General features: G+C 42.0%; 1 protein-coding gene across 1 annotated transcript in view; it reads right to left on the reverse strand.

The window, feature by feature from the left end:
• Positions 1–4,409: 4,409 nt before the first annotated feature.
• The window catches only part of LOC124596302 (circadian clock-controlled protein daywake-like), a 133,232-nt gene continuing 120,011 nt past the window's right edge, over positions 4,410–17,630 (reverse strand). Inside the window, exons 5-6 of the mRNA XM_047135406.1 lie at positions 14,124–14,273; positions 4,410–5,485 (exon numbers count right to left, since the gene is read on the reverse strand). Of these exons, the coding sequence (XP_046991362.1) occupies positions 5,331–5,485; positions 14,124–14,273 (305 nt within the window). The 3' untranslated portion in view covers positions 4,410–5,330. The remainder of the gene's footprint in view (positions 5,486–14,123; positions 14,274–17,630) is intronic.

The raw sequence follows: 17,630 nt of genomic DNA on the forward strand, positions 1-17,630 counted from the left end.
CCACAGTGTCATGAATGCGGTTTAGGCCCTTCAAATAGCGAGGCTTCCGTAGCTCAAGAACATATTCTGTCGTGCTGCCATTCTGCCCGTGTCGCTAGAACCAGAGATAATGGTAGTCTATTGAGTTTCAGTGAAAACACGAAACGCTGATCGATAATGGCCAGCCTGATGTTTGCTTGCTGAATTCAGTACCAAGATGCACCCAACCTGATACACACCATAGTTGCTGTCTACTGGGTCATGGCAGATGAGAAGATTTCTGTGCTGCCAGCCCTCCTACAATATGGGTGATTGCGGATGATCCACAGGCTCCTGTCTTCATGACGCATGTGCACAGCCTCCTGGTAGATTGTTGAGCATCTTCTGCCGTCCTGGTCGACCAACCGTGGATGGCCAGGACCTAGTCTTCACAACAAGTGAGTTCCTGGACCGCAGGCGGCAGTCTCCACCTGAGTGCATGGTGGGCTGCCTTCTAGAGCGCTTCTGTGGTAGCAGCACTGTGTCATTGTAGGGTGTCTGGGTGGGCAGCACCTTCCTCGCTTCGCCGACGTCACCAGCATTGCGCGCAGTCATGGCTCTGATCAGAGGCAGTGACGTCATGACCAGCTGACGAGGCGTCAGGACTTCATCGTAACACGTGCGCTTAACGCCTGGACTCAAACTGCAGCTCTGAAAAGACTTACTACTCTGTACACTTTGCAAATGTTATTACAGATACCGCTTTGTCACTGTCGCCTCCAGGGGTGGACTGGACCACTCACTCTCACTTTACATTCAATCTCCTAGTCACAACATGACCCAGGCATGCGATTCGCGTAAGTCTGTAAGGTACTGCAGCTAATGTACTTGGCCACTGGATTGTATCTGTATGAAAACAAATTGTGGCTTAATACCAGCTCTAACAGATCCATGAATTCGATAGTTTCGGAGACGATAATTTTTATGACTTATTATGTTGTGTTTGATGACCACAGCCACTACTTCCAGGGACTTAGATGGATATAACTTGGGTGAAAGACTATTCCTGAGATATTTATTTCTTCGATATGATCTTTATTATAATATTAGTTTCAAGGCGCCTTTTTTTTTTAAAAAAAGTGGAGATTTTCTGCAATAATATTTCACAAGTTAAATATGTTACAGTATCTGAATAAAGGCTGACTAAAGGCTTTATCTGATCGGATTATATGACCCATGGACACTATTTTTTTCGCATGTATGTTAGAGGTTATATGAATAGTGTAGCGCGATGAGCACTGACGATATTTGTAGACAGGTGTACCATGATTATTTGGTTATTCAGATCGAGTCAAACGCACAGGTACAAATAACTTTCAAACACAGTGTGGGGAGGAACCTTCTACACAGCCGTCGACACTCCCACTGTGCAGCAATATAGTGCAGAAAGTCAGTGTGGGTAGGAAGCATCATTTTGACCAACCAAAGGAAAGCGAACCTGGTATGGTTTCTCTCTTCTAAGCCATGTCGCTTTCCTGAAAATAGGCTAATCAGAGTGCTTCTAAGACAACACATGCAAATTTTGCTCTCCCATTCGCATGCTAGCATTTTACTGGCCCTTAAAATGAAACAGCCAATCAATATGAGCCATAGAATCGGATATCTTGTTCTGTGTACCACATTTGGCTCCAAAATACGACCATAGTTCGATCATTGTGTCCCACTTGGTGCACAATCTATCAAAAAAATGGTTCAAATGGCTCTGACCACTATGGGACTTAACATCTGAGGTCATCAGTCCCCTAGAACTTAGTACTACTTAAACCTAACTAACCTAAGGACATCACACACATCCATGCCCGAGGCAGGATTCGAACCTGCGACCGTAGCGGTCGCGCAGTTCCAGACTGAAGTGCCTAGAACCACTCGGCCACTCCAGCCGGCCACAATGGATCCATAAATTAAACTTCACAGTGTTATTTGTCCATATTACGATAAAGGTACAAGATACATGTGGCTCACTTATTAGCACTATTGGTTTAGCTTACAGGTTAAGGTGCACTTGAGAATGACAGTAGTTCCATCTCTGTACCAAAGTAAAATTGCACTTCAAAGAAACCAAAAATAATCTGCATTATGTACCAAAATACATAAATATTTGTTATGTAAAAGTACTAAACACTTGTGGCACATTTTATTGACACTTCTGTTATATTTATCAATGTAAATATATTCGTCTTTCGATCTCAGGCCAACTTGATTTTATGTTATTGGCGATGTAATGGTCGAAGTTTCATGTCTGGAGTTTTTAAAAGTACTAATGCTTCACCTCACTTAACCACATTTTAGGGCGGAAGAAGATAACACATCATGTTCTACGCTAGAAAAATGTATCTAAGGTTGTTAACTGCCTAATATAGCTTTTCACTTCTTTCGACCTTAGGCCTACTGGACGTAATGTTCAACTGATAGCACAAAAACCTAAGGTTTTACAGAAGTTTTTCAGTAATACCTTTCCTCACAAGAACCATTCTAGTGGTGACAAGGCTAACGCATCATGTTCTGCACTTGAAAAATCTGACTGACGTTACTGTGTGGCTAACATAGGTTTTTATTATTTTTACTCATAGGCCTACTTGAGGCTATGTTCTATTGGTTGTATAGAACCGAAGTTTCAATACGTGAAGTTTTTATAAGATTTTGACTAATACTTCACCTCAACAAAAATCATTTTATGAGCGAAAGAAGATAATGCATCATGGTCTACACAAGAAAAATATATTTGACGTTACTGATTGGCGCTATTTTCTGTATTTCGTGGTAATTCCGACACCACATTATGTCTGAACAGGCCTGAGTCATAGTTGCCATTCTGCGGCTGCGACATTTACTGAACGGAGCTGTGGTGCCAAGACTCTCTAAAAAGTTTACTGCGTGTAACGCATTTCCTTTTCGTAATCAGTAACTAAATAATATCAAGAGCTAACTCCCAGATAAGATTTACAGCATGTTTAGCCGCCAACATCACATTCTTCACCACTTTAGACCGCAAAACTGTAAAAATATGATGCATTTTGAAGAGATCTTTTATGTGGTCACTTAGACTGTATACTTTCCTAATGTGGAAGTATACGATAAGCGTCATATATGACGCGTTAGCTTCATAAACAGTTAAATCAACATGGCAGTTTCTCGATTTTCTTGAAAAGCATGCTGTACTACTCACACAAACCAATTTAGCACTCAGCACAGTGGCTGATGGCAGTTTCCCACTTACAATCACTCCTATCAGTCAGCACACAGAGTGTTAATTTGGTTTTTATGGACAGTATTATTATGAGTGTCAGGGATAGTAAGGTCTATTGACAAGGTTCCACACAGAGGAAAGTTCGACCTGTCACTGTGGACAAAAAAATCGATCATTGCACTGAAGTAAAATAGCAGTTTAAGGAAATCAAAAATTGTATGTATTATTTATCAAAATACGTAAAAATGTGTTCTATAACATTATAAAATACATGCGGCTCACTTTATTCATGTTACTAGTGTAACTTACATCGTAAGCTACATTTAGCGACGATTGTGTTTCGGTCTTTGTACCAAAGCAAAGTAGCACTAGAAGAAACCAAAAAAGTCAGTAATATTTGTCAAAATATCCGGTACTAAATTCCTGTCATTTTCTGCTAATAATGCCAACTACTGCCAACACACAGTGGAAAATATGTGACACTTTGATGAAGTGATGTATTGAACAGTAGTTGCAACAACGGAATTTAATGCCAATTTGTATAGTATTAAAAAAGCAATCAGTAGGTGGTTTGTGGTGTAACAGTATCTAACCTGTCTACATCCTTGGATTCATTAACCTCTTATTTGGAAGTGTATTATAATGCGAATAATAATACTCATGACTGTTTCTTAGGTAAACTAAACTGTTGTATATGAATATCCGAATGCTGGGGAACAACAAAGTAAAAAAGAATTTTAATGGTCTGAAAGTAAACGTCTTAGGATTATTTTTATGCATTTGCCTTCGAACAATTAGATTACTGTCGTATGAAAACATGCTTATATAACCTGGACATTTGGACTAAATGAAGACATACAAATTATTTTCCTTCGGTCATTTTCAATTTTCTTTTTGAGTGAGGTTGTGATTGTCACTAACTGCTCACCTTACTGTTGGGTTAAAACATTAAATTAAGGAACTTAGGATTATTTTTATGCATTTGCCTTCGTAACAATTAGATTACAGTCGTATGAAAACATGCTTATATAACCTGGACATTTGGACTAAATGAAGACATACAAATTATTTTCCTTCGGTCATATTCAATTTTCTTTTTGAGTGAGGTTGTGATTGTCACTAACTGCTCACCTTACTGTTGGGTTAAAACATTAAATTAAGGAACTATTTGCAGCAGAAGTCTTTCAGTTAATAACACACACAATGATGAAAGAAGATACGATAATATCTTTATTATACTTTGTACGTATTTCATTAACAAAATTTGTTTCACTACAGGCAACAATCCTGGCAGCTATATGAGCTTTCTCAAACAATTACAAAAAATAATTTGTACCGGAAGTTAGACATTACGATGTGATCTGGAAGTGAAATAAGAGTGAAGTAACATATCGCTTGGAACTAATGGAGCTAACTTGATTTCTCCTAGTATTGAGTCGTAAGGCCCTTATAATGAGAAATCCTGAATATACACATATGAATGCGAACTCGAAGGGTTTTCTTGATATTAAAATAATTACACAAATAGCATTTACTTAAAAACTCTGTATATTTCTGTTCAAAAGTCGATCTAACAGCTTTTTTTCATTACTTCACTTTTTTTTGAGTGCAAATATTTTATCAGTTATTATAAACAGAAAATAAGGCTTAATCTGATATGTACTTCCAAGACTAGCTAATCATTAACTTTGTAAGGTGGTACTACTAGATACAAACTCTTTCCTTGAAACCACAGTTACGAGCTGACGACATTGTTCTTAGCGTCTAAAGAATGTATGGTATAGACCATGTTGACACATTTTACTAGGAGATATAATGGAAGATTCTTGTAATTTGGATTTTTCCAAGCAGGATGTTGCAGTAGTGAACGAAATTGAACTGTCCAACTTTTGATCGAGATCACAGAAGTACTCCACCAGCAACGTCCGACAACTTTGAGGGCGTTCCCTGGAGCCCACGACGCTGTATAGGAAGTCACAGCCTGGCAGCACTTGAGTTTCGCACTCGGCAACAGTCTCTGACACAGAGTTCGTGCAGTGAAGCACTTTGGACACTTGTTCCTCGTCGAGCGCCCCAACTGCTAATGACGTCATCGAGTGGAGGCCTGCTGCACTGCACTGGTTGGCTACTGGTCGCGCAGCCATATCCTGATAGGCACGCGCAGCAGCGCCACGTTGAGGTACTCCTTGAAGTGCCTGCTGATGCTCTGCGCCGCCGCCGGCTTCATTTCCTTGATGATCTCATTGGCATTCTGGTTCAGGAACTGGTTCATCGCCTCCCCTGAGTGAAAAAAAGCCAGAAGTTTACCACCAACAACATACTGGAACAAACTAGGATATACGCTAGAGAAAGAAACAAAGAGTCACATGGAATTGTTGTCTGGGATACCCCAGGGGGTTGTTCAGCCACCTATCTCGAAAGGGCTTTTTTCCTCAGTATTATGAAAGGATAGTTGCTACTCACCATATAGTAGAGATGCTGAGTCGCAGATAGGCACAACAAAAGGCCTGACACAAAATAAGCTTTTGACCACCAAGGCCCATGACAAAAATAGACGACAGACAGACACACACAAACACACACACACACACACACACACACACACACACACACATTCACACACATGCAAATGCAGCTCACACACAAATTACCAGAGCTTCTAGCAACTGAAGCCACATGACGAGCAGCAGCAGCAGTGCATTATGGGAGAGGCAACTGGGTGCAGCTAAGGAGGAGGCTGGAGCTGGAAGAGGGGGGAGAGCAGGGTAGGTGTGGGGGACAGTGATGTGCTGCTCGGATCGTGCAGGGACAAGGTGGAGAGAGTGGGTAGGGGAGCTAGGTGCAGTCGAGAGGTCAAACGGCGAGCAGAGGAGAGGTGGGGGGTGGGGGTCGGGGGAGTGTAGAGCAAAACGAGAGAAATAAACAAACTGGGTGCGTTGGTGGAACAGGGGACTGTGGTGTAGTGCTGGTATGTGAACAGGGAAGGGGTTAGATGGGTGACTATTGAAGGTTGAGGTCAGGAGGGTTACAGGAACGTAGGATATATTACAGAGAGATTTCCCAAATGCGCAGTACAGAAAAGCTGGTGTTGGTGGGAAGGATCCATATGGCACAGACTGTGAAGCATTTATTGAAATGATGTATGTCTTGTTTGGCGGCGTGTTCAGCAACAGTGTGGTCCAGTTGTTCCTTAGCCACAGTTTGTCAGTGGCCATTCATGTGAACAGACTGCTTGGTTGTGACACCCACATAGAATGCAGCACAGTGGTTGCCACTTTGCTTGTGTTACACATGTAGCCCTGCCTTTGATTGGATAGGTGATGTTCGTGATCGGACTGGAGTAAGTGGTGATGGGAGGATGAATGGGACAGGCCTTGCCTCTAACTCTATTACAGGGATATGAACCATGAGGTATGAGGCTGGTAGCAAGGGTTGTGTAGGGATGGACGAGTATGTTGTGTAGCTGTGGTGGATGGCGGAATACCAGTGTGTGAAGGGTGGGAAGTATAGTGGGCAGTCCGTTTCTCATCTCAGGGCAAGACGCGAGGTAGTCGAAACGCTGGCAGAGAATTTAATTTCATAATGTTGTAACAATCCATCCAGGATTTTCCATTGTTTTGGTTTCTTCCTCTGTGGATAATGGTCCCTTTCTACGCGACATGTTTATCTTATGAGTGTAAGTGTCTGTCAGGGGTACCTATGTAAAACTGTGTCACGTTGATAGTGTACGATGAAAAAAAAAAGGGGGGAGAGGGTGAAACCCAACTTCGGCACATGTCCTACGCTTCTCGAGTAGGGCCAAGGGGACCACCGGTCTTGTCCTCCCCGTCCAATGGACAGATCATCAACACTGTCACAAGCCCTCACTTCATCAGACATTGCGGAGAGTTTTGGGTGTTGATCCACGACGTTTACCAAATCTGACGATTAGGAGCTTCTAACCCACCTTCCTGTTTTTGAAATTTTTTTTCACCACGTTTCCAACTAGCTACCTGCAAGTCGAGCACCACTTCACAGGCGTGTGTAAGCGGCCGATACGAAGGCGGGTTGCTGGAGAAAAAAAGGATATTTATATGTCCGTGTTTTACACCATAATTATGGACTCAGGCTCTAAGAGAAGTTGAATAACATCGCAAAGAGTAACAAAAACTTCGAAGGTAGCTTCCCACGAATGCGTGCTGATAAATAATACCTCCGATTTTTTTATGTGAAAACTCCTGAAGCCTACTGAATAAACAAAAAGTTTTTAACATTCTACGTCTTTATTCTTCATGTCTACACAATCATTCCTCAGCATAGTCGTCTTGACGACGAACACATTTTTCCTAACTAAAGACCAGTTTCTTCTTATTAGAAATAAAAATACAAGAGAAGGATTCGTTGATGGGACCAGAAACTATGTTAAATATTTGTATAATAATAGCACTGATTGCCAAGTTTTAGCTGATAAAATGCGAATTTTCATTCCGTGTGTAAATGTGATTAATTCCGGTACTATTTTACCTTTTGAGTTTCAAAGAAAACAATTCCTATCTATTTCTGCATTTGCAATTACCATTAATAAGTCACAGGGATAAGCAATCAAAAAAGGTGGTACTTTACTAAGGCAACCAGTTTTTATGCGTGGTCAGTTATATGTTGCAGCAAGTAGAGTTCGATCCTTCATGAATTAAAATTATATATTAAAATGCTTTAAGAGTTTAACACATAAAAAATTCGAAGGCATTACTTTTCAGCACACTTTCGTGGAATGTTACGTTCGAAATTTTTGTTACTCTTTGTGATATGATTCAACTTCCCCTACAGCTTGAATCAACAATCATGACGTAAAGTACGGATACATAAATGACCTTTTTTGCCCCAGCAACCCGTCTCCGTAGGAGTCGCTTACGCACGCCTTTGAGGTGGCACTCGACTTGCAGCTACCCAATACGAAACTTGGTGGTGGAAAAAATTTGTCACACCAATAAACAGTAGGAAAGGGGCTGGAAAGTTCCTGATCATCAGACTTTGCGCCAACGTCGTGGATCAACATCCAAAGCACCTACCGTGTCTCATGAAGTGAGGGCTTGTGACAATGTTGCTGGTGATCCGTCCATCGGATGGGGATTTTAAGCCCGGTGGTCCCCTTCGCGCTATTCTCCGTGATCTTGTCATCGTACTGTACGAACATGACATAGCGAGCAGGATTATTTAGCGAATGTTGAAAGGATATATACAAAACATATAATTTGTACTGAAGTATTGTACCGTTAAATTGAAAAATAAAGTAATCATTTCTCTAATTTGTGTCTTTAATTTTCTGATTCCTCTTCTCCCTTTCTTACTCTTTTTCTCGTAGCGTTCACGTAAGTACTAAAGTCTGGTTAGTGTTCAAGTTAGAACTAAGTCTAGACGTGCGAATAAAATTCCAATTAGTTATGCAACACTAACCAAAACGGCCTTGCTGTGCTGGTACTGCGAACGGCTGAAAGCAAGGGGAAACTACAGCCGTAATTTTTCCCGAGGGCATGCAGCTTTACTGTATGGTTAAATGATGATGGCGTCCTCTTGGGTAAAATATTCCGGAGGTAAAATAGTCCCCCATTCGGATCTCCGGGCGGGGACTACTCAAGAGGACGTCGCTTTTAGGAGAAAGAAAACTGGCGTTCTACGGATCGGAGCGTGGAATGTCAGGTCCCTTAATCGGGCAGGTAGGTTAGAAAATTTAAAAAGGGAAATGGATAGGTTGAAGTTAGATATAGTGGGAATTAGTGAAGTTCGGTGGCAGGAGGAATAAGACTTTTGGTCAGGTGAATACAGGGTTATAAATACAAAATCAAATAGTGGTAATGCAGGAGTAGGTTTAATAATGAATAAAAAAATAGGAGTGCGGGTAAGCTACTACCAACAGCATAGTGAACGCATTATTGTGGCCAAGATAGACACGAAGCCCATTCCTACTACAGTAGTACAAGTTTATATGCCAACTAGCTCTGCAGATGATGAAGAAATTGATGAAATGTATGACGAGATAAAAGAAATTATTCAGGTAGTGGAGGGAGACGAAAATTTAATAGTCATGGGTGACTGGAATTCGATAGTAGGAAAAGGGAGAGAAGGAAACATAGTGGGTGAATATGGATTCGGGGAAAGAAATGAAAGAGGAAGCCGTCTGGTAGAATTTTGCACAGAGCATAACTTAATCATAGCTGACACATCCTGGAGATACTAGAAGGTATCAGATACATTATATAATGATAAGACAGAGATTTAGGAACCACGTTTTAAATTGTAAGACATTTCCAGGGGCAGATGTGGACTCTGACCACAATCTATTGGTTATGACCTGTAGATTAAAACTGAAGAAACTGCAGAAAGGTGGGAATTTAAGGAGATGGCACCTGGATAAACTGACTAAACCAGAGATTATACAGAGTTTCAGGCAGAGCATAAGGGAACAATTGACAGGAATGGAGGAAAGAAATACAGTAGAAGAAGAATGGGTAGCTCTGAGGGATGAAGTAGTGAAGGCAGCAGAGGATCAAGCACGTAAAAAGACGAGGGCTAGTAAGAAATCCTTGGGTAACAGAAGAATTATTGAATTTAATTGATGAAAGGAGAAAATATAAAAACGCAGTAAATGAAGCAGGCAAAAAGGAATACAAACGCCTCAAAAATGAGATCGACAGGAAGTGCAAAATGGCTAAGCAGGGATGGCTAGAGGACAAATGTAAGGACATAGAGGCTTATCTCACTAGGGGTAAGATAGATACTGCCTACAGGAAAATTAAAGAGACCTTTGGAGAAAAGAGAGCCACTTGTATGAATATCAAGAGCTCAGACGGAAACCCAGTTCTAAGCATAGAAGGGAAAGCAGAAAGGTGGAAGGAGTATATAGAGGGTCTATACAAGGGCGATGTACTTGAGGACAATATTATGGAAATGGGAGAGGATGTAGATGAAGATGAAATAGGAGATACGATACTGCGTGAAGAGTTTGACAGAGCACTGAAAGACCTGAGTCTAAACAAGGCCCCGGGAGTAGACAACATTCCATCAGAACTAATGACGGCCTTGGGAGAGCCGGTCCTGACAAAACTCTACCATCTGGTGAGCAAGATGTATGAGACAGGTGAAATACCCTCAGACGTCAAGAAGAATATAATAATTCCAATCCCAAAGAAAGCAGGTGTTGACAGATGTGAAAATTACCAAACTATCAATTTAGTAAGTCACAGCTGCAAAATACTAACGCGAATTCTTTACAGACGAATGGAAAAACTGGTAGAAGCCGACCTCGGCGAAGATCAGTTTGGATTCCGCAGATATGTTGGAACACGTGAGGCAATACTGACCCTACGACTTATCTTAGAAAATAGATTAAGGAAAGGCAAACTTACATTTCTAGCATTTGTAGACTTAGAGAAAGCTTTTGACAATGTTGACTGGAATACTCTCTTTCAAATTCTAAAGGTGGCAGGGGTATAATACAGGGAGCGAAAGGCTATTTACAGTTTGTACAGGAACCAGATGGCAGTTATAAGAGTCGAGGGGCATGAAAGGGAAGCAGTGTTTGGGAAGGGAGTGAGACAGGGCTGTTGCCTCTCCCCGATGTTATTCAATCTGTATAGTGAGCAAGCAGTAAAGGAAACAAAAGAAAAATTCGGAGTAGGTATTAAAGTCCACGGAGAAGAAATAAAAAAATTGAGTTTCGCAGATGACATTGTAATTCTGTCAGAGACAGCAAAAGACATGGAAGAGCACTTCAACGAAATGGACAGTGTCTTGAAAGGAGTATATAAGATGAACATCAACAAAAGCAAAACGAGGATAATGGAATGTAGTCGAATTAAGTCGGGTGATGCTGAGGGAATTAGATTAGGAAATGAGACACTTAAAGTAGTAAAGGAGTTTTACTATTTGGGGAGCAATATAAGTATTGAAGGTCGAACTAGAGAAGATATAAAATGTAGACTGGCAATGGCAAGGAAAGCGTTTCTGAAGAAGAAAAATTTGTTAACATCGAGTATAGATTTAGGTGTCAGGAAGTCGTTTCTGAAAGTATTTGTATGGAGTGTAGCCATGTATGGAAGTGAAACATGGACGATAAATAGTGTGGACAAGAAGAGAATAGCTGCTTTGGAAATGTGGTGCTGCAGAAGAATGCTGAAGATTAGATGGGTAGATCACATAACTAATGAGGAGGTATCGAATAGAATTGGGGAGAAGAGGAGTTTGTGGCACAAATTGACAAGAAGAAGGGACCGGTTGGTAGGACATGATCTGAGGCGTGAAGGGATCACAAATTTAGCGTTGGAGGGCAGCGTAGAGGGTAAAAATCGTAGAGGGAGACCAAGAGATGAATACACTAAGCAGATTCAGAAGGATGTAGGTTGCAGTAAGTACTGGGAGATGAAGAAGCTTGCACAGGATAGAGTAGCATGGAGAGCTGCATCAAACCAGTCTCAGGACTGAAGACAACAATAACAACAACAACAACAACAACAACAACATATAAAAATTTGGCTTTCGCCACTTTGTCGTTGTTGTTGTTGTCTTCAGTCCTGAGACTGGTTTGATGCAACTCTCCATGCTAATCTATCCTGTGCAAGCTTCTTAATCTCCGAGTAACTACTGCAACTTATATCCTTCTGAATCTGCTTAGTGTATTCATTCCTTGGTCTCCCTGTACGATTTTTACCCTCTGCACTTCCCTCCAATGCTAAATTGATGATCCCTTGATGCGTCAGAATGTGTCCCACTAACCGATCCCTTCTCCTAGTCAAGTTGTGCCACAAATTCCTCTTCTCCCCAATTCTATTCAGTACCTCCTCATTAGTTAGGTGATCGACAGATGAGTACGCAGCCGAGAAAGGAAATTTCTCCACTAACTATGACAAGGTACCAATATCCAGTAGTCTGAAGAGGGTCCTGTACTATCCAATAACGTACAAAAATTGAGAAGTGTGAGGGCTCAATAAAGAATACTCAGTAACGATAGCACAAAGGTGCTGAAACATGTTAACATTTATTTGGATAACAGGCGGAAATGATATCCCTTAAGAAGCACATTATCTACGTAAACACAATAACAATACTGAGCGACAGAGACGGCTGTTACCTACAGCACTGCATTTAAAAAAAAAATTGTATGTCAGTAAGAGCGGATTTTTCTGATTAAAAATTATTTATTTCAAAAAAAAAAAACAAGTTACTATATTATCAGAAGAACTATAATGTAATGCAGCAGGATAAATAAACCTGTCGACGCTAGTCAACAGTAACCAAACGTAGCTGGGTCTTACGTACAAAAAATGCAGTATCTCACAAGGACTTCCATTTATAATATATTTAGTGATCTGCCTCGATCTTAGCACGGCCTCGCGTCAGCACTACGGAGACATGTTGTTTTTGTCATTCGAAGCTTCTGACACAGGGGACACCACTTCTACTTTATCAGAGTTTTTGATATCGGTTGAGCTATTTCTGAGAACACTGTTTCAGAGAAATCGGCTTCAGTGAGTGGGTTGTCTGTGTTGACAAACAATGGTTAGTATAATTAAAGCGACGACCGTTACGTAACTGATAACGATGGTCACGTCGGGTATGGCTATTTCGATGGGGACCTACGATGTTTCTTCTTACTACATTTGCTACAAAACTCGCAGCACGACAGTGAACCACAGTATAGAACAGCGGAACTCCAAGTCAACTATGTTACCTGAAACAGGCAATATGTTTTCGCGATCAAGCTTTAACTACGTAGGCTACGGAAAATGCAGTGTCGCCCAGGCTAAAAGTCTTTCTATGGACACTGTTTACTAATTTGTTAACCTGATTGGGCCTCGCCTACGCTTACGTAGAAGGAGGAAAGTATGTAAGACGTCAGTTCCAGGGCAGACATGTTACAAAAGCAATTCTCTGTCACAGTGACATAGGGATAACCTACCTCGAAATAAGGGAACGAAACGGTGAAGGTGTAGCCCATGAGGCGAATTTTTCCGTACTGTTTTGTACACAGAATTACTAATTACACAGATCTAATTGGACGGGAAACAGGGTAAACTAAATGTTAAGGAATGATCCATGTCTTATTTTAAAAACAGGGTTCTCTCAAACAAACATTAAAGTAACTTTACATATGTGGCACAAATAAACCTTACTTATAGAATGAAATGTTAATCGTTCTGGACTAGCTCATATCTCATCAGTGAATTGCTAAAGAATACAGTAACATTTCGTCCAGTATACTGATTCATACGTTCATTCATCGTGTTGTATAGAACCCATCACGGAGAAGAAGCGTCAAGGATGGGTGTGAGTGAAAATAAATCTTAATAACAGAAGACATCTGCCGAAAGCAATACCTGTAGGCTGAATCAACAATGAACTGTTATTAATCGGCTATAAACTAATTGTGCTTAGAAAGGTCATAAATGAAAATAATGCAATTAATAAAAAATGTTTTTCTTTAAAAGACGAGCTGCTTTCTCTTTGTCTCTGAAGTTTACAAGAACTTATGTGAATACTTTGTACATGCTCATTAGTAACCAATTACAGAAAAATTAGGTTTTCGTGAAAAACTTATATATTTTTCGCGCTACTTGATTTATAACATGCATATCTGCCCGCCACAGGGTGTTCTTTTCTGATGTTATTCAAATTGGAGTTTGTCAGGAATAAAACAACCGTAAGAAGAATATAGCCTTAAGACTTGTTTTCCAATATAAGTTACCTGCTTTGTTCTTAGTTACACCGACACTTAACTTTTAGGTCCGTACCAAATTATGTGTCTGTTCTTTATGTTATTTTCCATCAAGTCCTCACCAAAAGTCAATAAGTTTCACAAGTTACATCGATATTGTAAGAAAGACAAACCTGACCTATGAAAACAAAATCGTGTTAAAAATTTGGTAATTTTCTCCTTTATGCTTACCGAGAACATTGCCAGTGTTGAGGAAATCCTTGACACGAAATCTACCCTTTGACAAGTTGAAGTCAACGAGCAGCTTGTCTATGCGCATGAATTTCTCCCCGTCGGTTGCAACCTCTTTGCCAAACACCCTCACAACTGCTGCAATATCGTCTGAAAATAAAGTTTTTTTCATTAGCTTCCTTTCCAACAGCATAACAATAAATGTCATAAAAATTGCAGAAACTACCTTAGGCTATATTTTTAAGTGATTAATGCTCAGTGAATCGGTTTACACAGCCGTAATTTTCCGTTAGCAAGAAGTCAGAGATTTCATAATTTTTAGAAACGCCTGTTTTTTCGGATGAATATTGAGGACGTTTGGTAACCAATCAAATGTTTCCTGGGCCGTTAGCTATTGGAATGCTTCGATGCTGACCTCCATTTCTCCTACTCCGTGCTAATGTCTTCTTTCCTACTGATCTATGAATACCAACTTTCTCGACAAGGTGTGCTGCACAATTTAATCTTTGTCTGCTGTTACTTTATGGTCAAGGCGCCACCCTTCCTCTCTCATTGTGATACAGATATAAAGCCACTGTACCCCGACACTAGTTTTCTATAAGCTATCTGGTGACAAGATGGCAAAGACACGCTTGTATTTCACTTAAACTAAGCTTTACGGTGATACCGGAAACGTTTAGTACTTGACTGTTCAGGACAAATGATAATTCTCGGGTTAACCGATGCGTATCGCCATAAATGTAACTGTTCATAGGAACATCAGCACAGTCCCGTGGTGCACCTTAACACATCGAATCATTTATTTCAAAGTGTCCAACCTTAGAAACGATAGCGCCACTAATACTTTCTCACTGTAGGGAGCGTCACCGTTCCCAGTCGTCTCCGCTGACTCTATCAAAACATTGAAACGAAACAGAAATATATACCAGATGTCCTCGTTTCCTCCAGTTGACATTGCAACTCTGTTAGCTCACAAATAACGCAGAATCTCTTAGAATCTTCAACATTTACACTGCCTATAAACTTTACCTAAGCAAACTATAGTGTTAGTGACGAATGCTGTCACCATCATCATTATGTTCTATGTGTATTACGCTTAGCCTATTACCCCTCCTTGCAAAGATCAGTCGAAGTACTTCTATATGGTTTTACATCTCCTTAAGTTTCTTAGTCCTGTTGATTTGCGTCATTTACGGTAGTCTGTCATCCTACATTCTACCGATGTGCTGTTTCCATTTCATTCTGTATTCTTCTATTATTTTCATTTAGAGATATTAATCTTCCCGAATGAGATTTTCACTCTGCAGCGGAGTGTGCGCTGATATGAAACTTCCTGGCAGATTAAAACTGTGTGCCCGACCGAGACTCGAACTCGGGACCTTTGCCTTTCGCGGGCAAGTGCTCTACCATCTGAGCTACCGAAGCACGACTCACGCCCGGTACTCACAGCTTTACTTCTGCCAGTACCTCGTCTCCTACCTTCCAAACTTTACAGAAGCTCTCCTGCGAACCTTGCAGAACTAGCACTCCTGAAAGAAAGGATATTGCGGAGACATGGCTTAGCCACAGCCTGGGGGATGTTTCCAGAATGAGATTTTCACTCTGCAGCGGAGTGTGCGCTGATATGAAACTTCCTGGCAGATTAAAACTGTGTGCCCGACCGAGACTCGAACTCGGGACCTTTGCCTTTCGCGGGCAAGTGCTCTACCATCTGAGCTACCGAAGCACGACTCACGCCCGGTACTCACAGCTTTACTTCTGCCAGTACCTCGTCTCCTACCTTCCAAACTTTACAGAAGCTCTCCTGCGAACCTTGCAGAACTAGCACTCCTGAAAGAAAGGATATTGCGGAGACATGGCTTAGCCACAGCCTGGGGGATGTTTCCAGAATGAGATTTTCACTCTGCAGCGGAGTGTGCGCTGATATGAAACTTCCTGGCAGATTAAAACTGTGTGCCCGACCGAGACTCGAACTCGGGACCTTTGCCTTTCGCGGGCAAGTGCTCTACCATCTGAGCTACCGAAGCACGACTCACGCCCGGTACTCACAGCTTTACTTCTGCCAGTACCTCGTCTCCTACCTTCCAAACTTTACAGAAGCTCTCCTGCGAACCTTGCAGAACTAGCACTCCTGAAAGAAAGGATATTGCGGAGACATGGCTTAGCCACAGCCTGGGGGATGTTTCCAGAATGAGATTTTCACTCTGCAGCGGAGTGTGCGCTGATATGAAACTTCCTGGCAGATTAAAACTGTGTGCCCGACCGAGACTCGAACTCGGGACCTTTGCCTTTCGCGGGCAAGTGCTCTACCATCTGAGCAACCGAAGCACGACTCACGCCCGGTACTCACAGCTTTACTTCTGCCAGTACCTCGTCTCCTACCTTCCAAACTTTACAGAAGCTCTCCTGCGAACCTTGCAGAACTAGCACTCCTGAAAGAAAGGATATTGCGGAGACATGGCTTAGCCACAGCCTGGGGGATGTTTCCAGAATGAGATTTTCACTCTGCAGCGGAGTGTGCGCTGATATGAAACTTCCTGGCAGATTAAAACTGTGTGCCCGACCGAGACTCGAACTCGGGACCTTTGCCTTTCGCGGGCAAGTGCTCTACCATCTGAGCTACCGAAGCACGACTCACGCCCGGTACTCACAGCTTTACTTCTGCCAGTACCTCGTCTCCTACCTTCCAAACTTTACAGAAGCTCTCCTGCGAACCTTGCAGAACTAGCACTCCTGAAAGAAAGGATATTGCGGAGACATGGCTTAGCCACAGCCTGGGGGATGTTTCCAGAATGAGATTTTCACTCTGCAGCGGAGTGTGCGCTGATATGAAACTTCCTGGCAGATTAAAACTGTGTGCCCGACCGAGACTCGAACTCGGGACCTTTGCCTTTCGCGGGCAAGTGCTCTACCATCTGAGCTACCGAAGCACGACTCACGCCCGGTACTCACAGCTTTACTTCTGCCAGTACCTCGTCTCCTACCTTCCAAACTTTACAGAAGCTCTCCTGCGAACCTTGCAGAACTAGCACTCCTGAAAGAAAGGATATTGCGGAGACATGGCTTAGCCACAGCCTGGGGGATGTTTCCAGAATGAGATTTTCACTCTGCAGCGGAGTGTGCGCTGATATGAAACTTCCTGGCAGATTAAAACTGTGTGCCCGACCGAGACTCGAACTCGGGACCTTTGCCTTTCGCGGGCAAGTGCTCTACCATCTGAGCTACCGAAGCACGACTCACGCCCGGTACTCACAGCTTTACTTCTGCCAGTACCTCGTCTCCTACCTTCCAAACTTTACAGAAGCTCTCCTGCGAACCTTGCAGAACTAGCACTCCTGAAAGAAAGGATATTGCGGAGACATGGCTTAGCCACAGCCTGGGGGATGTTTCCAGAATGAGATTTTCACTCTGCAGCGGAGTGTGCGCTGATATGAAACTTCCTGGCAGATTAAAACTGTGTGCCCGACCGAGACTCGAACTCGGGACCTTTGCCTTTCGCGGGCAAGT

This window comes from Schistocerca americana, chromosome 2 (assembly GCF_021461395.2).
Source record: "Schistocerca americana isolate TAMUIC-IGC-003095 chromosome 2, iqSchAmer2.1, whole genome shotgun sequence".
In the NCBI taxonomy this organism is placed as follows: domain Eukaryota; kingdom Metazoa; phylum Arthropoda; class Insecta; order Orthoptera; family Acrididae; genus Schistocerca; species Schistocerca americana.